The 23,536-nt window shown below is 42.3% G+C and overlaps 1 protein-coding gene across 1 annotated transcript in view; it reads right to left on the reverse strand.

Moving 5' to 3' along the window:
• Positions 1-2,491: 2,491 nt before the first annotated feature.
• Positions 2,492-23,536, reverse strand: part of LOC142950732 (glutamate receptor-interacting protein 2-like) — a 30,876-nt gene continuing 9,831 nt past the window's right edge. The window contains exons 5-24 of the mRNA XM_076092322.1: positions 22,170-22,253; positions 21,989-22,064; positions 21,218-21,363; positions 18,608-18,755; positions 18,332-18,501; positions 15,301-15,429; positions 14,885-15,046; positions 13,643-13,829; positions 9,721-9,866; positions 9,540-9,620; positions 9,156-9,219; positions 8,584-8,729; positions 7,634-7,778; positions 7,211-7,350; positions 6,431-6,613; positions 6,182-6,341; positions 5,292-5,391; positions 4,720-4,944; positions 3,094-3,240; positions 2,492-2,689 (exon numbers count right to left, since the gene is read on the reverse strand). Of these exons, the coding sequence (XP_075948437.1) occupies positions 2,492-2,689; positions 3,094-3,240; positions 4,720-4,944; positions 5,292-5,391; positions 6,182-6,341; positions 6,431-6,613; positions 7,211-7,350; positions 7,634-7,778; positions 8,584-8,729; positions 9,156-9,219; positions 9,540-9,620; positions 9,721-9,866; positions 13,643-13,829; positions 14,885-15,046; positions 15,301-15,429; positions 18,332-18,501; positions 18,608-18,755; positions 21,218-21,363; positions 21,989-22,064; positions 22,170-22,253 (2,837 nt within the window). The remainder of the gene's footprint in view (positions 2,690-3,093; positions 3,241-4,719; positions 4,945-5,291; positions 5,392-6,181; positions 6,342-6,430; positions 6,614-7,210; positions 7,351-7,633; positions 7,779-8,583; positions 8,730-9,155; positions 9,220-9,539; positions 9,621-9,720; positions 9,867-13,642; positions 13,830-14,884; positions 15,047-15,300; positions 15,430-18,331; positions 18,502-18,607; positions 18,756-21,217; positions 21,364-21,988; positions 22,065-22,169; positions 22,254-23,536) is intronic.

Raw genomic sequence — 23,536 nt, forward strand, 5'->3', positions numbered from 1 at the left:
TTATGTGTTTTAAGAATTCTTTATTCTCTAAATATTAACATTTTCCTCGAATATATTTATTACTATTATATGTATTGTTTAAATTTGAGAAGCGGGACAGTCAGTAGAGTGCAGACCTTTGCCAGGTGTGTCTGCAAGGATCACTGTTGTATTGGGTGATTCAATTAATTAATACAACCCCAACATGAATGGGCTGTAAGGTCACAAAACACACTTCATTCAAACTGAAAATCAAGCGGTGCTGTATGCATGCAATTGGGCCAAAAACTAAATAAAACTCACCACAAACAGTGCGACACTTCATGTAGTTCATACTATAGAACTATAGGATTAGTATAGATTTTTGCTTATTACAGCCATGCTCGCAGCTCAGTGAGGCTGTAGCTAAATGCTAACGTTGCCATGCTAACACTCAAAATGACAACGTTAACATGCTGGCAGGTATAGCGTTTACCATGTTCACCAATGAAGTTAAGCACGATAGCATGCTAACATTTGCTAAGTAGCAATAAACAAAGTGCAGCTGAGGCTGATGAGAGATAGTCACAATTTTTGCAGGTATTTGGTCACAAAACATTTTGACAAGTTTAATGTTGACCTGATGATGAAGCTAGATGAAAAGTCAGGGCGACAAACATTTTACAAGAGTGAAACAAGACTTAAGCAAATTTCACAACAATCCATAAATTTGATACATTTCGGTCTGGTGGACAGACACTTTCGGGTCTATGTGTCATCCAAGTGGCAAAAGCCAAATAAAACAACATTAGTGCTTTGAAAGCCTAATCAACTATGGTTTCATGAATTTTATTCTCATAAAAAGAAATACATTTTAGTTTATAATAAATTAAATAACAAAAATAAAATCATGTCCAATAACTTTCAGATTCCATTGAAAGAAATCCTGACATTTTCAGGGAAGATGTGGAAATGAACTAAACAATGTGCGGCCACATTCAGTATCACACAGCTTACATGAAGATACGACACTGAATGTGCATTTACTGTAAATAAAAAAAGAACACTTCATACCCATGATACAGCTAAATAAAGACAATAAATTAATACAAAACCTTAAAAATAGGCCAAAATAGGCTTTTCCAACATGACATTTACTATAAAACATACAAAGAAAAGGTTACCGCCCCAAGGATTAATCAGTCTGCTCTAAACGGGACAGTGAAACCATCTCACATCCATGTTTCCAGAGAGGCAGCTGGATCAGCAGGCCAGATTTAATACACAAAAGCTTTATAAAAACACAACGTCATGATAAAAAGGGGGGGGCACTCTCACAAAGATCCTATCGGAGCAAACAAAGATTACTCCCAGTACCGTTTTGTTCTGAGGAAGAGCTACTTTCCGAGGACAAACCCTATGCATGCTACGTGATACCGGTGGGGGAAAAACAGCTACTCCAGAGAGGAACATCAATCCAGAGACAGATACGGAGTGAAAACAAGAAAATCATTCACCACGGAACATTGAAAAGGCATTTAATCCTCTTCTGGTTAAGGATGCAATTCACTTACCAACACATAAGCCATTCCGGTGTAATGCCACATAAAGAGATGCAGATAAAAACAGTGCAACGTGGGAAAAAAAGTGAGTTATGAACTGTGACAAAAAAAGTGTGTGTCAAGTGCAAATGCAGAAAGTGAAACTGAACCGACAGGAACAAAAAAACAAAAATGCAACATATCTCTGGAGTCTCTCTGGAACTATTGACCCTTCAAGGGACGCCCGCTTTAAAAACAGAAAGGGTAGAGTGTCTTCACAAGCATTCCTGGTATTAAGCCGTTAATGGCTTTAAAACACAGCTAATGAATATTTGGAAAGTAGCAGAGAGCATTCTGTCTATTTGGAGGCACTGTCCGCTCTCTGGGGCGGGCAGCAGTGTGGAGGAGAGACTGGAAACGAGGGCAGAGAGCCAAGTCGTGGCTGAAATAATGCAAATAAGCCCAATGTGCCCTGGACCTTGAGTCCACCAACACCCTGTGTGTGTAGATACGGGTGTGTTTTATATATACATGAAAATAATTGCATGTGCAGCTGTGTGCAGCAAAAAAAAGAAAGTTCTTTGCAATGTGAGCATCAAGCTCATAAAAGCAAAAGATGGTACATTTATGCAGTACGTGCATGTGTGTGTGTGTGTGTGCAGCGTTTGAGGCGTGAGCGTTGACATCCTGGCTCAGGCAGAAGCTATGATTCTTCCTGTTATATAACCCAAATGTGGCTTTGCCTCTGGAGAGGGGGGGCTGCCCTGAAGCCAGAGCCTCCTCTGAACTGCATCATGTGAGCACAGTGACTAAAACCGGCAGCGGTGAGCACATGCACTTTGTAGCCGTTTCTGTGAGGATGCTCTGCGTGAGTGTGACAAACATAACCCCGTGTGTGTGTGTGTGTGTGTGTGTGTGCGTGTGTGTGTGTGTGTGTGAGAGAGAGAGTGGTCCAAGTGCTTCAAAAGGGCTAGCGTCTGTGTTAGTGGGGGTCACAGGGCGATGCTGTTGGTCCTGTGCTCCGGAAAGCAGAACAGTGAGTTGAAGGGGTCGTCACAGTCGTCTGGCAGCACGGAGTCTGCTACTGCCAGTGGATTCCTGCTAATGACCAAGTCCAGGACGTCTCCTGCCTCTATAATTAGGGGCACGGTTAGACAACAGTCCAAGTCCCTGGTCCTGACACGGCTCACCTGGAGGATTGCAATCAAATAAAATCATTCATCATGCTACTGCATTCACATTTTCTATAAAAAGGCATTGTTTGACTTTTTGGGAAATTAGCTTAGGCTGTTTTTTTTTCTGCTTGAAGCTAAAAACTTTCACCAATAAAGCAATAATAATGAGCAGTTGTCGGTTTGAAAATTGTTAAATAGAGTATTTCTAATGTTATATAGGATTGTATTACAAATTTTGTACATGCATTTTATCTTAATTTTATTATTTTAATCTGCGATGGTTAAGGTAGAAGAAAAAAGTACAGATGAGTGCTGTATAGTTACGGAAAGATGAGAAGAGTGACAACGTTTACATGCACACTCATATTCCAAACATGACAATATTCAGAATTTGGTGATCTATAACAAATTCGATTTACCTGGAGAATGCGGTCGAAAGGTGTTAACCCGGCCTGGTCGGCGGGGCCATCGGGGCGGATCATGTTGACGTAAACCCCTTTCTCCAGGAGCCCGTCGGATACACTGAACCCAAAGTCATGGCTCTCAATGTCCTTCCTCATAGTCACCTGCAAACACAGAGGACCTTCATGTTACACAGTGCATGTATTCATAAATACTTAGAGGCTTCTACACACGTTTTTATATGACCTCCAGTAATTCAACATTTGAGGGACAGATATTTAGAAGGATGATCAGAAAATCAAGATAGCAGATGGCTAGATATCCTGACTTTTAGTCGAGACTAAAAGTTCTTAATGCCTGCAACCTTTGTTTGCTTTTATTGTTTTTTTTTATCATGCATTTCTTGTGTAATCTGTGAAGCAGTTGAGGTTGCCTCTGGGTGAGAAATGTGCTATATAAATAAACTTCACCTTGCCTAGATGAGGAGATGGCTACCTGGTCATTCACTATGAAGCTGGAGTCCGTTAGCTTAGCTTAGCATAAACACCAGGCTAGCCTGGCTCTGTCCAAAGACAACCAGGCGTATTAACTAACATGTATAAACGTGTCACTTATTGTGTCCACTGTCCACCCTCTGTTTACACTAAACAGTTTTAACAGCCACATCTTTCTGTCATCGGTTTCTATTTGGATATACCTATGCTGTAACAAGGTCAGCAGGTTTAACAAGCAACAGCTTTAAAAAGGTGGGACATCGGATGAGTTTCCATGATATCATGCAAGATGTGTTAACCCAAAACATATCAAATTTCCAAGCTGCAGGACGGTGACGCACTCAATTGTTGCCGCCTCATTTTCAGCCAAACACCACACAGACCCGGGTCACAGCATGTGCAGCTGCTGAGGGAACGCCGTTTAATGTGTGTTGTTTTTGTCGACACACGCACGCACACACTGCAAGTCCTGATTGGCCAGGTATCCACTTACACAGGAACAGTGAGTCCAATAAAAGATGCACACGGGTCCAAACTTCATAACGGGCAGATTCCCTCAGGACACTGTTGTTTATGGAATGTTCATCAAACTGTGAATGCATTTTCATCTGAATGAGTCTGTAACGCTTTAGATTACAGTAACACACACACACACACACACACACACACACACACACACACACACACACACACACACACACACACACACACACACACACACACACACACACACACACACACACACACACACACACACACACACACACACACACACACACACACACACACACACACACACACACACACACAAAACATTAGGTTATGTCTGGGAAGAGCGGTGCAGCTTTACTGTATCTATAAAACTATTTGTATGTTTTTAAAATGATGACGAAATACTGGGGAACAGAGATGTAGTTTGGGGGATCATTCTGATGCACAATACTCAACTTTATTTTTGTCCACAACAGGATTTTGGCCCCTGTCTGAACCCTGTAACTACTGGGCAATTTAAAAAAGCACTTACTGCACACAGTGTCTTTCTTAAAAGCAAATGTGTTCCTTGTGCTACTTCCCTCGTACCCACCAGTGCAGATACCAATTAGTAGAAGTATTTAAAATGTTTAGTCAGCCATTCCCGAAGAGCACTACCTTGTGCAGTGCCAGAGTGGTAGGGGACAAGACATCAGAGGTGTCCCCTCGGCCCCGGGACGGTACGTCTCTGCCTCCAGTCGACATGTTCACGTTGCTTTTGCTGTTAAACTCTCCGTGCATTCCCTCCCTCTTAATGGGACTGATCTCAGACTGAAACATAGAGTCGTCATTGGTCTTTGTTTCCTCGAGGTACAGACTGAGAGCGCTACCCGTCATGGATGCCTGAAAGAGCACAAAATCAGAAGGGATTATAAGAGTGTCATGAATTTAAAAAAGAAAGAATTTGGACAGCACAACATAATATCTGATGAAGTGTACACAGAGCCGGATTAGAGGCCGGGGCATTGCGCCAAAGCCTTTCCTGGGTCAGTGTGGCAGCAGGTGCCCAGCCTATCTTGTCAGATTTAATAACAGATTATACACTGGCGATTATCATAATGCTTCATCTGGCATGGTCATTTAGGCCGACACCGGTCTATGAATATATGAGTAGCACAAAGCAGATGGAGGAGGAGAGGAAACGGGAGCAGGAAGTGGGGGGGCGGACCACTGATGACGGGCGGGCCTACCTCCAGCTCCCTGAGAATCTCCGACTGGCCGCAGGTCTCGAGGTCCTGCAGAGCCTGGGACCAGAAGCTGTTCTCCTGGCAACGAGGGGGGCTGACGAATCTATGACAACGCAGGAACCAGAACATGAGAGCAGCCCTGCGGGTCTTGTGGCCGGTGCCCGCTTTTCAAAAGGCAGCATGGGAAATGTAGTTTTTTGGGCCGCCTGCTGGAGAATCCCAGCACCACATTGAGGTTTTTTTTTTTTTTTTTTTTTAATTTGTGGCAAACGGTGAGGAGTCCACTAGATTAGATAAAGCCTTTCAAAGAGTTGTACCCCCCCCCCCCCAAAAAAAAAGCAGAAAATTGAAAGCATGTGACACAAAAGTTCAGGAAGAAAAAAAAAAAAGTCAAGTGTGAAGACACAGATAAGGCTGATGTATCCTTGGGCGCTTTAGGTGATTTTTTTTTGTGGAAACGTTTTTGTTGTGGACAGAAGGGGTGACAGAAAAAGATGCGTCTATGTGAAACACCAAAGAGCTCGTGGGCAGTTAATAAAGCAGATGAGAGAGAGAATACCTGAGAAAGAAGAGAAAAAGGACAGTTTTGGAAAAGCACAAAACATGAAAGCATACAACACAAAATGAACTGAAAACAATTCAGACAGTGCAGTTTGCTTTCATCAATGAACCCAAAGAGGGGGAAAGAATAATCACAGAAGCTCTTATTTAAACAGTGGTGGAAAAGTACTCGGATCCTTTATTTAGGTAAAAGTGCCAATTCAACAATGTTTGGACTGTTCTTTAATCTTTGCTTTTATTGTGAAATATTGGATATTTTGACCTATTTAAGTCTAAAAGTAACTTTAAATGTAACAATTATGGAAATTCAAACTGCAGGCTGAAGCACTTACCCGGGTATCTTGTCCCACTCATCCTCAGTGAATCTCCCGTCATACAGCGCTGCGTGGTGGACTAGACCTGCAGAGCCGGAACTGGTGTGACTCCTGTGTTTTGTGCGTCGCCACTCGTGCGGATTGAGCAATATATCGGACGCTTTGTGAAGATACGTCCCTGAATAAACCACGAAAATACACCGACCTCATTGGATGCAAGACAGGAAACGGGTCATTTACAGAAAGTAGGCATGCGCCGGAGCTCACCGTGACTACTGTAGCCTGCGTCAAACCCCGAGCTATCCCAGGAGCTCATCGCAGAGTCTATGCTGGGCAGAGTGGCCGAGTAGACCTCCGAGTGTTTACTGGTCTTCTGGGAGTCGGTGAGGTCATCCTCTGGGTCACTTAAAAACCCTGCTTCTCTGTCTGCAGGCCGCTGGCCGTCAGACGCTTTGGAATGAACAGGGAGTCAAATCGTCAAAACAAGGACGTAGTGTACTACGTCCTACGCAAAAATAAAACATCGCTTTCACTGCTTTAAAGCCTCAGAAGAAGCTCAACCAAAGCGCATTTCTTTAAAGAAAAACACTTGCTTTCTTCATTTAACAACCTTATCTTTTGTGGTTTGTACATTTCGTCTCTTTGATTATGATACGCTCATCTTCTTTTTCTCCTCCTGTAAAGTGCTGAGCAACTTTTTAAGCACCGTATAAATGAATATTGCTTCCTCGCTTTGGCATCAAACTCTTAACTGCAAAGCGACATTACATACAAACTAAAACTATTAAAACTATATGACAAATGAAACCAATGAAACAATCCAAATGAAATGTGAAAAAGTGAAATATGAATGTTTATGTTGTGTCATAAGGCAACTTATTATCAACTCACCTTTTATTTGTTTTGATTTTATTCTCTATTTTTCCTCTTATTATGCCCGTTGCTTTTTGTCTCAGTTATGCAACTGTATTTGTAAGATCATTTTTGCAAACCACTGCAAGTTATCAAAAAGAAATAAGTGATGAGTTGAGACACAAAAGCACATACGGTCTGCTTGTTTCTTTATCTTGAGGGTGACGGACTCCCCGGCCACCTGCAGGAGATGGATGGCTTCGCTCAGTGGCTTTCCTTTCAGACTGACCCCGTTGATGGCCAGGACTCGGTCCCCTATGTGGATGGCCCCGGTCCTGCATGGTTGAGGAGGAGACAGAGTTATCAGAGTAAACCAGACAGTACCGACCGACCGAGCCGGGTCCCCTGTCAGGCTGCCAGGGCGCTGACTGGGACGGAAACAAAGAGGCTCCTTGTTATAGAAACAGATGAGACAGACATCGTTTATAGTCTTGTTTATTTTTAAAAATCGTTTCCAAAGGGGGCTGCTACAGATTTGACATGCCTAATGCAAGTGTCACCATCTTCTCAAATAACACTCTTTACTCCCGGACCTGTCCTGTCCGACCAGTTCCTCACCTCTCTGCCAGGCCTTTCCTGGTGAGGCCAGAAATGACGATGGGGTCAAAGGGCTCCTCTGTGCCAGAGATGGTGATGCCCAGTGGTCCGTTATACCGCTTCAGCTCAACGGTGTAGATTATGGAGCCCGACATCTCCAACTCATCTACAGCACATGGGTTGAACAGGATCGCATAAGACTCAAGATTATAAAGACATTACAAATCCTGTGAATATAGAATATATTTATATTAAAATATGTAGAAAAATCTGTGCAATTGGACAAATAACAGATCAATACCTCCGTTATTTCTCATTTTACTGTTTTGGAATATTGTTTGGCTTAAATAAAGTGATGGAAGAAGTTAAATTACCAATAAAACAATCTAAAATACTCAACCACAGCTTCTAAATGTCATATCAGGTTTTGGAAAATGTATTTTTCTTAATTTTCTACGATACATTTTTGGACTGTTGGGTGACAAAACTTGGGCTTTAGGAACCTGTGATGGACTTTGTTATATGTCCTATCATTTATATGAACAAGCCGAGCTAACGGTCGTGTTGGTGACGTACACTGTGCGAGTCGATGGATGTAGTTCACCGAGTGGTTTCACACAAAACTAAAATGGTCCTACAACAACTGTGACTTTCTACACGTGCCAAATTATCTTTAAAATCAACAAACTTATGTGTAAATCAGAGCGCAATTCAAACAAGATCAAAACATATTTGTCTCTCGCCATTGATGGCTTCTACTAGATACAGGTTGTTGTTTTTTTTGCCAAAAAGAGAACCGCTGGTTTCATCTTTGACAATGTTGTGTATTTTAAAAGCTGTCATATGTTTTCAAAAAGAGCAATATGTCCTTTAAATGTAGTGGAGTTGGAGTATAAAGTGGCATCAAATGGGAAAACTCAAGAGTACTAAATGAGTAAATGTGCTTGGTTGCTTTTAAGGGTTCAATGTACCGATGTTGTCCTCGTCTTTCTGGATTCGGAGCTTGACCATGTCCTCGGCCTGCTGCAGGACGTGCATGGCGTCCTCCATGGAGCAGTTCTCCAGACGCACGCTATCGATGGCCAGCAGCCGGTCCCCGGGCTCCAGAGTGCCTGTTCTACCGGGACACAAAGAGACGAGAGGATCTCAGCCATCGACTGGGACAGAGGGAGCTTCTCCTCCCGACACAGTTTGAGAATCCTATTAGCCATCAGTGTCTCAGTGGGATCCTCGAGGGTGACCGTAACCTCACCCGCAAACCTAATCAACACTGAGCCCTTCTGAAATGTAGCGGCTCTGCCCTTCTGATCCAGTTTTGGTAGCGCAATCCAATTAGGTAAATATTACACAGTGGAAACAATATTGTTATTGTTGAGGACGTAATCCCACATAAGCCTAAAAAAAACCTTCACCCTAAATGTAAAGTGTTGAGAATCAAATGTGACCCGAAAGCAACCGTTTTGTTATTTAATTGTTTTTAAATTTGCGCTGTGAGAACAATAACATGCATAATAAATGAGCTCTGTGTGCTGATGGGACATACCTGTGTGCTATGCTTCCTTTGCGGATGTCAGAGATGATGAGGGGCTTGCCGGGTTTCTTACTTGCTGGTAAAACAAACAAATATATTTTTATTTTAGGATGTATGATAGGAGGATAAAAGCATTTTGAAAGCACTGAACACCCTTTTCTTTTTGCTGCACTAATCACACACTGCTCCCCGTTTATTCAGAGCACAAATGAATGCCGGGACAGGCCGGTATTATTCAGAGGTAATGAGGGATGTGCCCTCGTGGGCTCGCAAGGCCGGGTTTTATGGATCACAGAACATTGATTCATTCAATGGGGATTTACCGTGTGCAGGTCTGTGGAGCATTATCGAGCAGCACTGCCCTCTGCTGTACATCTGGCTCATAACAAAACTCACCACTGATGGTGATGCCCAGCTCCACTTCTCTCCTCTTGGGTAGCTTCACGTGGAAGGTGCCGCTGCTGGGAACCACCGACTCTAATTGGAAGTTAAAGTGGAGGTAAAAATGTAAGTGTGGGGGGGGGGGGGGGGGACGACAAACACACTCGTAGAATAATCTACCTTCGAAATATTATACCTGCAACATCAAACTCAATCTCCACTGTGACCTTATTGGCCAGAGCGGAGTCTCTGAGCAGCTGGTGGGCTTCCTCCAGAGTGCCGTCTTCAGTCGGGATCCCGTTAATGCACAAAAGTCTGTCCCCAACCTGCAGCAGCCCACACCTTCACACAAACAACACACAAACCACACACACAAACCACACACACACACACACACACACACACACACACACACACACACACACACACACACACACACACACACACACACACACACACACACACACACACACACACACACACACACACACACACACACACACACACACACACACACACACACACACACACACACACACACACACACACACAAGTGGGAATCAATAAGATTTCAGTCCCGCTTAATTTTTTTAAAATTTGCATCTGTAATTCCATACTAACAAGCTATTTTTAGGAATTGCTTCCATTTATTTTGTGTATACAATAGAGAACAAACACGACAGCATTTGTTTCTGGGAACATCGCCACAGACACCTAGTTCATAATACTGGAAATATATATTAATACTTCAATACTTTCATCCGTGGGCCATCGGCTCAATCACCATTGTGTTGATAAATAGTGACCTCATAGACTTTTTCAATGAAAATCTTTTAGATTGACACTTTCAAGTTTAAATGAAGCTGCTGTGAAAGACAACAGTTCATATAATAACAATAATAATAAAAGAAATACAAATGTTTAGAAGAAATGCAATTTGGCTGGAAAAGCAACAGAATGATAAAACAAATATTAAATAAATAAAACGGGTCACATTTCAACCAGGGCTGCAAATAACGATTATTCAAATTATTGATCAATACTGTTTGTTGATTTTTCCCCCAAACAAAAAGTGAAAAATGATCACAATTTTTGCAGAGCCCGAGGTAACGTCTTTGACTTAGTTAAGCTTTATTTATTCATGCAGTCTCTTGAGAACAAATTACATACATACACTCTAGTTGCCAGTTTATTAGGTACACCTGGTTAAACGCATCAGTTCTGCATTAAGTGCCTTTATGAAGGTTATAATGTTCAGCTTGTATTGAAACAGAAGCTCCTGATTGTTATATTGAATATAATGAAGTAGAACCTTAAAGCTCCTCAGAAGAATGAGCGTCTAACTTTCCCCCAGATTCCATGTTTTGTTCAAACTGTTCAAAACGTAAAATTCAAAATTATACAAAACTAAAATATAACACATCAACTTGTCACATTTATGAGCCTTTGTGAGTTTGTTTTTATAGCGTACAGTGATCGTGCGATACTGGAACATCAAGTCACGTTGTAATAGATCTCAAATAAACTCATTCAGGTTCTCCCTGGCTCCTGTAGTACATCGGGTCTTTACAAAAAGGTTTTAAGTTAACTGGAACACGGACGTGGTAAATCACCACTACAGCCGACTGATGAATGGTTTCAATACGACCACACTAGTGTCAGCAAGGCTTGGAGTTCTGCTTTCGGTGAAAGCATTCTGACACATGCAGCTTGGGTGACACCACATGCCACATAGGCTGAATGTTTCAAATGCCACCTTTAACACGATATGGCCTCCAGGCTCGGCATGAGCACACTGAACACTTCCCTTACTTGAACTTTGAAAAATCACTTCCGCAAAGTGAGAGAATTCCTATATCACATATCACACACTGAATCAGACCCTTGATTACAAGGGCACACACCAAAGCACTGTCAAGTGATATTAATTCACTAACCACGGCTGCTGCTGCTGCTGTCCAACTGCTGCTGGACTAATCGTGTCACAGGACCCCGGGGGGGACACCGGATGGGCCCCGCAGTGCCGGCACAGACACCATCATTAATCTCACGGGACAAGGACGGATGCAACACACTGGCCCGATCAGAGCTGTGTGTTAATTAGGTCTGCAACATGCAGTCTTGATCAATACTACGCACCAATAACGGGGGGTTTCCACTATTTATCAAAAACAAAAACACTGGCTGCATCAATATGTATAATGTGTAATACATCTAGTACACTGGGGACAACTTACTGCTCCTTGAAGTTTGTCAGAAGCACAACCGAGACCAAAGCAACCGTCATAAGTTGCTGAGTACATCTGTTGACCTCATGACATTTAAGCTAAGCAAATAAACCGTTACCATGCAGAGGGTTGGCAAGCATCGACGTTGTTTTGGCTTGTGACCCCTCACAACAACGCAGGGGTGCCAACTAGAAGGAGACCGATATTATATCAGCCTTTAAAAAAAAACACGACAGTTTGAAGAAGGAAAAAGCTGATTAATCTGCAGATACCTATCAAGGAGCTGATAGTGTTTTATATATTCAAGAGATGACTTTTGAAGAGCAATAAACAAAACAAAAAAAAACGGTCAGATTATGCCCTCATTATGTGTATGAGCCATGCACCGCTGCGATGTAACGCTCGCGTGACTATTGTTTACAGTTTATTTTCTTTACTAAAGTGTGTTATGCCCTATCAAATGTTTAATATATAATAAAGGTAATTGGTCATGTTGCAAAATGATTTTGGGGCGACTCCTTTAAGTGGGTTTTACTGCAAGTTAAGTCTAAATGGAGCAACATTCTTTCTGATCACAGATGGTAGTGTTTATTTTAGTTATTGCCAGCAGAAGGTCAGTATTTGATAGTCGATTATTGCATACGGATACATTTGTTTCATTTTGTTTTCATGGAATAAACTACTTTTTTCACGCACTACGAGCCTCATTATTGGACAGCTGACCACGGAGAGTACAGCCTGCAGAGGAGCACGTGTGAGTCAGAACTCTTTACATTCTGCAAGACGAGGCGAAGAAGGTTTTTAACAAGCTGCCACTACACATCAACACAAAACTGATGTGGTTTGTGTGTTTGCTCATGGGCCTGTAGATACATGTCTGGTTGGTATGATAGGACGTCCCACAACCAGAAGTCTTTGTATCAGTCTACCACTGAAGGGTAACGCAAGACCCGTCGTTTTGTGGAAAATGTACGATTATATTTAATTAATCAAATATTTATTATAGGTCCACAGTAGTAGGAGCTCAGGTCATATACCCCCCCCCCCCCCCCCACAACAATATCTACATAGAATACATTACCAGTTATATACAGTATAGAGTTACAGACTAACTCTGTAACTCTCTCCCTACAAACTCTGTCCTCGCACTCAAATAGGTCCTGCTTGGATTTGCTTTGTTTCTTTTTTTTTGTTTCTGCTCGCACTTAGATTCATTTTTGCTTGCACAGATTTCCTGCGTTCTCACACTTCGGCTGCTTCCGTGCAGCTCGTGAAACATCTGCTTCAACATTTTTCTCCTATGTCCTTTGATTGTTTTTGTGCAACAACCATTTCAAAATTCCCCAAACCAATTGAATGGCAGGTGTAGTGTTGACCAATAAAATGATCCCTGCATCGTTGCGGGAAGCAGCCCAAGAGTGAAAAGATAAAAGCTGAAGTGAAGGAAAATCTGTGCAAGCAATAATATATCTGAGTGCAAGCACACAGCGAGAGCAGAAATACAAGTGCAAAAAGCAGCTATTTGAGTGTGAAGACAGGGTATCGAGGGAGAGTGTCACAAAATCTCAGGTGAAATCCTTAAGTCATGCTCACAAATTGAAAGCAGACACTCTTCAATAAAGATAAAAGGGAAAAAGCTCCATATTCTTTCTGCTGTTAATCATCTTGCGAGGCCCTTCTGTAGGTCAAGACCCCACATTTGGGAACCACAGCATGAGACAAATGCAGCTCTAATGCCTTCAGCTGAAATACTCATTTAGACAGGAGGTTAATATGATCCTTTAAAAAAAAATGTTTTAATGTGGCTGAATGATTAGCACTGGAGCCGTGTAATTCAAGGTGACTCCCTATATGATACTTGTTTACCCGTTAGGTGTCTTAGTGCGTTACCTCTCAGCTGGGCTGTCGGGCTCAATGAAGCGGATGACCGGGGGAGCAGACAGGGTTTCTGTGGCAAAGACACCCCCCTGCAGCTGGATCCCAAAACCTGTGAGCGGATCCCCCCTCAGGAAGACATCGCTTGTTTCCACATGAAAAACCTGCCCCCCTGGGCCGACAGAGCTGGACGCCAGAGATACTGAGAGACGGGGAGAGAGGACACATCAGGGAAGAGATATCAGTGGAGAGGTGGCAGATAAATGGAGCAAGAGAGGGATCGTGGGAGACAAAAAAAAAAAAAAGTGGAGGAGGGTAAGCGGAAGAGACATGCACCCACAGAGACGACAATGAGTCACTTCTCAGAGTTTACGTCAGTCGTGTTTTACGTCAGTGACCAGCGGAGTCTGTTCACGCACTGAGGCGGCAAAACAGGAGGGAAAGGTGTTTTAACAGAGCAGCAAAGAACAAGTTTAAGAGCCAGTTCGTCTGAATTACAGAAAGAAAAAAACAGGTGTACTTAATCACTTGCTGTATCTCGTCCTGCAGAAAGATTTTTAGCTTAATTGATCCCGGTTCTGAGGTTTGTGCCACCAATTCATTGGCAGCACTGCAACCCGGCTGTGTTCAGCTTAATGCTAACATGCTAATAATACATTTGCCAACGTACAGCTGAGGCTAAAATGCATAAATCAGCATTAGTTTGATTATATTTCCTGCAGTGCAAAAAAAACTAAAACATGATTTAGAAAATGAAATAACTAGAATTACCGCCTCACGGTTGTACGCCTCCTCCAACCAGTCAAGTTACAGTTTTGGGGTGAACTGTCCCTTTTAATATAATGGAAGTGAAAGGGATTTCTTTGTGATGTTATCAGCACTGAACATGTCTCTCCAGACATCTCTGTAATCAAAACACCTTGTCGTTACTTTTTGATATGAAAGGTTCAGTTGTGAAAATGCATATTTACATTTTTATACCTGATACAATTAATTGATTTTGGGGGAAACTGTCACAAGTTAAAGGCACTAATTGTATCAACATACTCTTAGCTGCCAGTTTATTATTTTGTACTTCTAGCTAAAAGTTATGCAGTCTAGCAATAAATACAGTGAGTGTTATTCAGCCTACCCTCGCTCATATAAATGGGGAGGATAAAATAATCAAATCAAAGGGTCAATTTGGTAGAAAAGACCCTTTAATTTGTTTTTTAAAAAGGGGGGGGGGGGGGGGGGGGGGCAGACTGCTCGTCATACGTGAGCTCTTGTGGTCCTTCTTCCTGTTCCTCCTCTTGCCCGTGGAGCCGCGGGGGCTGGTGGGGGCGACCGGAGGGATGGGGCAGGGCAGCGTGTTGCTCCCCTGGCTGCTGAAGCCGGAGGTGGCTGTGGAGGAAGGGGAGAAGCCACCGCTCACCAGAGCTGAAAGGAGACAATGGCACTACACGTATAAAAGAACAGGCTGGTACAGTTAGATTACACACGTTTTATTTTTTATTTTCTTCATTCACAGCAGGATGCGTGCATGCTGCTCGAGGGGAACATGCAACTAAAAGAAAACAACCGTGGTGGAGTAAGCCTCTTGGAGAAAAAAGATTTAACAAATGTGCTGAAGAGAAAGTCCTTCCTGCCATGGCGTCTCGCCAGCAGCGGTGCTGTCACAAGTGATAACTTACATTTGCAGTGGTCCTGCTGGTTGTGTGGGTGGCTCGGGCTGCTCCATGTCTTGCCGTGGCTGGCATGTGGGGGATGGCAGTAGTTGCCGCTTTGGTCCCAGTGATGATGGTTGCTCTTCTGCACTTTTACTGCAGCGACACGGAGGCAAACACATCCATTAAGTCGACCGGATCCACTCCGTTTGCACATTTGTTAAAATTCTACCCATGAAATCACGCTTTCATCCTCATGTCTAAATTTGTACCACCAACCGCACAGCGCCTGGAGGATGATTTCAGAGCGGAGTAATTGATATTTAATGTTTTGTCGTCACGGTACGCTAGATTAAACCTTGCAGTTTAATGCACTTTCATGAGAATCAGTTAGACACACATAGCTGAATGGGATGTTGTGGTCTTAAAAAAACAAACATCTTACTTTTACTAGCAAGCTTCCAAAAAGCTAAGTGCAAACTGGAGATCATCTTTACAAGTTAATTTTCAAAAGAGCCAGTAGGCTGAAGGAGAGTGCGAGTAAGTTGTCCGCTGGGCATGATGTTGTTGCGTTCAGCAGGAAGTGATACCGGCTGCTGGAAGGCATGTGGCTTGATTGGGCGCAGCTGAAAGCTTGATTGCTGATCATGCAGATGTGTTTCTGCACTTGATTGGCAGAGAGTTTGGTCTCAATGTGTTTTAATTTAATCCTGTGAGATTCATATTCACGTGCTTTAAAAAAAAACAATTCAATTCTGTTGACTTTTTCCCACTTTGTACAAAATGGAAAAGCACAGATTGTTAATTCTGAGAGGCATCTTATCCCTCATGTCGACACGTGAGCGTTCCGTCAAACGGTGCCTCTGAAGCACTCAAAAGGGAAACAACTGACCTCCTGTATGACACGTACCTCACATAATTGACTTCCCTTTTCCAGATTCATGCAGCTAAAATTGTCAAAGAGCGTTACATGTGACAGTAATCCTTGCTGCTTCATTTGCAGGCGTTTAATCTCCCAACAACTTGCTCACATGGATGGAGGATTTGCTGGAAATACGGATGGGCTGCAGAAAGGACTAAGACGTTTGCCATATTCATGGGAACATGGTTAAATCCAACCGCATGTAATCAGAATACAAGCGGGAAAGAACCCCGCGGCCCTTTTTTTTTCTGGGAGAACAGGTTTCTATCGGACTCAATCAAACCTGTGAAGCTTTGGCTCTGACGGCTTATGTTAAGCTCACCTAGGGGAGGCTCTCCAAGAAAATGGTGTTTTTGATCGACGCTGCATGGCGGAAAGAAACATTAACTCCCTAATCTCTTTGGTGGCCATATCAGTCTTATTAAATCCCCATAGGAGATTAGACAAATTGCATCTTATAATCATGCCTTATCCTGGGGGAGGAAAAAGGAGCTGTGCAAATATCACATTATCATAACGTCATGGCGCCTCATTCAAGGAGGGAGTCGTTATTGAATAGAAATTTCAGAAGACGAGACCTCACGCCTGAGAAGATGTTACGTGTGCTGCACTTCTCGGTGGTCAACAGGTGGAACATGCAGGTCAAGTATTTCACAGAGCAGTCGTGGAAAAGATTCATTTTATATGCCCTCTTCAGATAAGTTAATGTATGAATGTAAAATTAAACCAGTAAATAAGGAGAAAAAAGAGAGATGGAAGTTTGAAAAATAAAAAGGGAAACGCTGCCGACGGGATCTGACAAAAGGATAAAGAAGAATTCAGCGACTGGCAGAGACGAATAGACGACATGTTATTCCCTTTGTCACGCTGTTTGATTCGTCCCATGCTCACATGTTAAGGAGCCCCTGCAGCTGCTGACCCAGAAATAAGTCTGCAGAACATGATCTCTGATAGAGAAAGTGTGTATTTGTGTGTGTATGTGTGGCTTGTTGCTACCAACCGAGTGTGTTCCCAAAGGCACATGGACTGTGGCCGGCAGGTAGCACACACACACACACACACACACACACACACACACACACACACACATACCCACACAGGCCGATTCATAGTAGGAGAAAGCAGCTGGGAGGCAGCCAGGCTCTTAGCAGCTGTAGGTAGCAGAGCTGAGACTCCTCACAAAACATATGGTGAGGACAAACACACCTCCAGCCTGTTAACTGTGTATAGCCTCCACAATGTACACACCGACATAATTAAATGATTTTGAGACTATTAGTTATACAGTCAACATTGTCCACACGTGAACCATTTGCATGCCCCTTCATATTTGCATATTTGCACTCAAGCATGTACAAAATGTTTTTGTATGACACACAGCACTGTACATTTTGTATTTTTAACATAGTGAAAAACTTGACCATACACATAATTCAATATTATCTTACATACAGTGGTGTAAGAAGTACTCAGATCCCTAAAAGTACCACTACAACAACATAAAAATACTTAATTACACTTAAAAGTCCTGCATGCAATATCCTAATTAAATAATGGTATATCAAACTCTACTAAAAGGGTAACTGCACACCTACTGCGATGAAACACATCAATGTTGATGTTCATATTGACATTTCTTAACAAATTGATTTAAAGAATCTGTCATTTTGGGTTGAAAATGGCTCAAAAGGACGACTAATGAAATCAACACTACTCTTGTAAGGCCAATTTTTTGAGATAGAGTCGACCCTTACAAATTACTTTTGTTAATGTAACACTAAGCGATTAGTTAGAGAAATGTCTCTTTGGTGGAAATTAAACAGTTCATAGATGTCTGAAAAGTGACTCTTCTTGTGTAAGGGGATAACAGGCCGAACGGTTAGAAACCACTGATTCTACTTTAGTTTGTGATGGCTTGGTCTCTGGAAACGTGTCTTGGGCATATTCCACCATTTTCTGGCCCCAAAAAATAATTGATTAAAAAGGAGAACTCAACAAAACAATCAAAAATTAAGATAGTTTTTTCCGTTGCCGCCCTAAATGATCTCGAGTCGTATTTGTCTCTTTCTGACGTCTGATGTTCTGTTGCAGTATCTCACACAGTTGTATTTACGCTGCGTCACCTCCAGGACGTACCTGTGTCTTGCGGCCTGACAGGAAGTCTGCCCTGACTGGCCGGGAGAATCTCCAGCTTTACAACGTCACAAGTGCTGGCAAGTAGCTGCGTGGCCTCCATCAGAGAGCAGTGCTCTGCGCTGGTCCCGTCTATCGACAGAAGGATGTCACCTGCGTGCAGCGCTCCACATCTGGGAGAGAGTGAGACAGAGAGTGAGACAGAGAGTGTGAGGAAAGCTTTCATTTGACAGTAAAAGTGTGTGTGCAGCGGTATACTGTTAAGAGGTTTGGTTTCACCTTTCCACCACGCTGGCTGCCTTTATCTTGTCAATAATAATAACTTGTTTGCTCCTGTATATTGTCGTGGTGAGGCTGATCCCCAGGCTGGCTGAGGGGTCTTTCACTATCTCCACCAGCAGAGGGCCCGAGGCTTGTTGTACTGCGTCTGAAACAGATAACACACACAGATATGAGAGAGCACTGCAAGATTCCATCTAACGCATCTAAAGCCAAGAACACAATGTATAAATAATCTACATTGCACCCAATCTTCACAACCTTTCAAACACAAATGATTTGTATTGTCATTAATCTGGCATTAATATTTTTCATAATGCCACGAGTCATCAAATTGAGTTCATCCTCATCCTGATGAAACATGTAGTTTAGAGGTGCAACTCAATCATTTTTCAAAGACATTTACACCACAAGTGGGGTATCACAATTAGTCAATATGGTGGGGACAATCATATGCGAGAGAGAACACGACCCTCATACAGAAAAGAAGATATAAAAGAATATTATATATATAATGTGCTGGTTTTAAGCATACTGACACGAGAGGGCGGAGCTAAGTACAACCGAATGCTGAATAAGACATTTTTTAGGCGACTAAAAATGTTACAATTAACTTTCATGAAGTGAAAACACACTGTAAAAAGGGTTAAAGTTTTAAGACGAGGACACGGACAACTCTCAGACCGGACAACGCCGTTAACGACCTGTCAATCACAGTAAGCCCCGCCCTAAAGCATCCCCTGCTTTATGGTCTGTTTGACTCTAAATGGAGCATAATTTACAAAATGAACATCATGCTGTATTGAAGAAGACTTGAAACTAAAGATTGAGAACATAAACTCATGTTTACAATGTTTACTGAGGTAATAAATCAAGAGAGAAGTAGAGTCATTTTCTCATAGACTTCTATACAACCAGAGGAGTCGCCCCCTGATGGTCACTAGAGAGAATGCAGCTTTAAGGGACTTCAGAACTGGCTTCACTTTTATCGGAGGAAGAAGAACGGACAGAGGGAGGACAGAGCATACATGCTGCCTTTGAAGCATGCGGCAACCTCCGGTTCTGAAAATAGAAATGACATAAAGACGTACAATTTTATTGTCTTGTCCTTTGCTGCACTTCCTCAGACGTTTAACTGTCTTGACTTGAACAAAGGGACAAAGGGACATTATCCTTTTGTCTTTTGCAGGACGAGTGCAGTGCTGTGCTTCAGTACAAACTGATGTGATGATTTCTCTTTGTGTTTTTTTATGAATTGCCGCAGTGTTACATAAAACGGGTTTAAGCAATTAAGCAAAACTTAAGCTTGAACTGAAAATATCGTGTTTGTATATTTCACAGATTTTAGCTCCAAAATGTCTCTTGTTATTGTGAACCCTCTGACAGGAACAGTCTGTAGGCAGGAGGTCTGGATCCCAAAACTCCCACATGCAGAGAGGTAATGTGTGTCAAATGTCCTTGGTGACCTGCCCTAGTTTGCAAAGAGCAGAGTTTGTGATCTTATGGAGAATTAGTCACTGTGACCGAATGGAGGTTATAATCTGTAGTGAGTTCCTGTCTTCAGTGAGCATGTTTTACTACTTTCTGACCAAATAGTGAGGAGGCTTTTTAGCTCAAAAACAGATTGGATTCGCTGTGAAACGGGTCATTTGGCCTGTAGACGAGAGGGCACTTCAACATTTCCTAAAAACTCTGTATTGCACACCTATTAGTGTGCCATTGGTTAAGCTGCCTGAGGTTCGCTACTCCTGTGTTACACCATGCGTCAGCTAACGTTGTTATTCGGCCGTTTCATGTTTGTTGTTTACTTCCCCGGCCGTGTAGACTGTGAGTGTGAAATTGGCTTACACTAACATTACATTCTGCTGTTGCAGTCTATGAATCATTGCACTTATTTCCCCTTGCCCCACACTGATGCAAAAATACATTTGATTATCTTAGCTGCATATTATTCCAGTGAAATAAATCCATGTCATCACCATTTTAAGTTTTTAAATCTAGTATTTTTGTACACATAGAGGAAAGGGTTGCAAGATAAAGTGATTAAATGAATGTCACACAATCCTTCTGAATTTGAGGTCCAGTATTTTTCTGATCGGGGTCTATCATCTGGTTACATTTGTTTGTTTTTAAGAGAAAATGATTGAATAAAATATTAAAATATTAAATCAGACAAGTTTGGATTTGGATTTTGGATACATTTATTGTTTAGGAAATAAAAAATGTAAAAATATTTCGAATAATAAATAAATTAGTTACTAGATTAATCGACTAAAATAATCTTTAGATTCATTGATAAAAAAAATAATCGTTAGGTGCAGCCCTACTGTTTACTGATATTTACCAGTATTATTTTTTTTAAACCTGCCATGATTCAGGAGGAGAGAGAGAGATCCACACACTATAATAAAACACAGAATATTACCCATCTACCCTTTCCCTGTTGAAATGTGCTCTTGGGCCAGAGTGACTCCCCTGGTGGCGTCTCCAGCACAGACACACCCTCACATCCACGCAGCCAAACGGCCACATTATTTACCCTCAGAGCAACGCTGCCCTACCAAGCCTCCACATATATGTGTGTGTGTGTGTGTGTGTGTGTGTGCTCACCCATGACAGAGACGTCATACTCGATCAGGAACAGAGCTTCCTGGCTGCTCTGCATCAGCATGGTCAAAGCGTCAGCGTGCTTCTCCCGGTTTAAAGGCATCCCGTCTACGCTCAACACTCGGTCTCCGGCCTTCAAAGTGCCCTCTCTGGAGAAACACAGGAGGAGAAAGACAGGGAACAAAATATATTAAGCATCCGGCACATGATGCTCCAACAAGATGTTCAAACACCAGTCACAGTAAATCATTAAACAGTTCCACATGAGAGTTCCCTCCCAGGTGAGACGAAGGATAAACGAGATAAGCGGCCGTAAAAGTCTTTGATGGTGAATTATCTTTGCTCCAGTGTTTCGGTGCTCTCGTTTAATTTTTTTCATGGGGAAAAGTGCAATGTTGCATTAGCCGCAGGACAGAGCCCTTTTCTGCTTTGAAGATAACATATATGTGTCACAGCCTCAATTTCGTGCGCCGGCCTGAGCGAAGGCTGATGCAAAAGAAATAATATGCACGGAAACATACCACAGATTTAGAAGCCTAATCGTTAATAATATAATTCCACGCGATTCACTGTTGAATACGTTCATTGCAATTAGTAAAACACATGTGCATTAGTCCATACATCTAAATATATATAGAAACATGCATGCACGCACACATGCAATCGTTTGAAAAGGCTCATTCATGCATGATCGAGACATAGAAATGCATACAAGCCACACACAGCAGCACTTGTATACAAACAGAAACACTAACTCGTCCTTCGTGCCCTCACCTGTCAGCAGGACCTCCGGGCCGGACGTACGTAACCACCAGAGGACGAGACCTCCGCCAGTCCTCGTGGAAGCCTCCTAAATAAAAACAAAAACACCCACAACATAAATCAGTGCAAAGAAACCCAAAAAAGCTCATTATTTTCACTGAAGGATTTATACAGAAACATCCCGCCCACCTACCTCTCATGACAAATCCAAAGCTGTTTCCCTCCTTGTGTAAACACACCTCTATGGTTTTGGTTAAGAGTCCTGATGGGTTCTGGACTGAGAAAGGACAGATTCAGACAATTATTATTAGCAATGTAGAAAGCTTTTTACAACATTTTGATTACAGGGTCATCTGTAAGAGGGTTGAATCGTGACAATTAATGAAGCATTGTGGAAATATGTTAAATTAATCTCAGTGGGGAAATTAATTCCTTGTGTTTGACACACGCTAATGATTCAAGAGCAGTGAAAAGCCAAAGTGACCAACTGCCTTGATCAAGGAAACCCAATAAGTATCGATCTGGTGCTTTACAGGTCGAAAGATGTCCAATTAGAGATGAACTTGCTTCAGAATTTCTTGATTAGAGTCTAGGTAACCTAAATATGCTCTGTGACAAAGATGATGCATTATTAGCTTCAACAAATATTTGAAATTTGTATAACGTATTTATATTTTATCTTGCTATCATATTTACTCAGCTAACAGCCTTATTTAGCCTGAAGAAAATTAGTCAGCTGGAGCGTTCACCAACGCTATTGCCAGATCTCGTGAGGGTGTGTCCTCGAACAAAGTTAAATTTCTCCTGATTTGTGTTTAAAACAATGTCCATTTCAGTGTCAGAATGTTTGGAAGATATGTGGCTTGTGAAAAAAGGGTCCAATATTTACTTTGGTGACTGTGGAGCGACAGAATTGGTTATAATCTGTGTTCACGTTCTCCCATTGGAGTTAATAGGATCAGAACCAGGCGGAAACCTCTGGTTTAAAAAATGAAGCCAAAGCTGAAGTGCCTTAAACCTGCATTCTATCTAATGACCACCAGGGGGCGACTCCTCTGGTTGTATAGAAGTCTATGAGAAAATGACTCTACTTCTCTCTTGATTTATTACCTCAGTAAACATTGTAAACATGAGTTTATGGTCTCAATCTCTAGTTTCAAGTCTTCTTCAATACAGCATGATGTTCATTTAGTAAATTATGGTCCATTTAGAGTCAAACAGACCATAAAGCAGGGGATGCTTTAGGGCGGGGCTACACAGTGATTGACAGGTCTCTACTAGAGCCATATACGACATCTCTACGTCACTCCTCCACATTCCAAATATGGTCACCTCCGTTCACTGGTTGCAAAAAAACAAGATGGCGACGGCCGGAATGCCGAACAAGTGCCTTCATAACGGCAGTGCACAAATTTATGGATGACGTCACGACGACTCCGCCCGCTTCTTATATACAGTTTATGCTCCGGACCTTCCGCTAGTCTCCTGAAGGTGCCCTGGTGAAACCCACGTGACACAGAAACAGACTCTCGGTGGGCCGGGCAAATATGTAAATGCTAA

The sequence above is a fragment of the Anarhichas minor genome, unplaced genomic scaffold (assembly GCF_050575085.1).
Source record: "Anarhichas minor isolate MPS153535 unplaced genomic scaffold, ASM5057508v1 ptg000003l, whole genome shotgun sequence".
NCBI classification, from domain to species: Eukaryota; Metazoa; Chordata; class Actinopteri; order Perciformes; family Anarhichadidae; genus Anarhichas; species Anarhichas minor.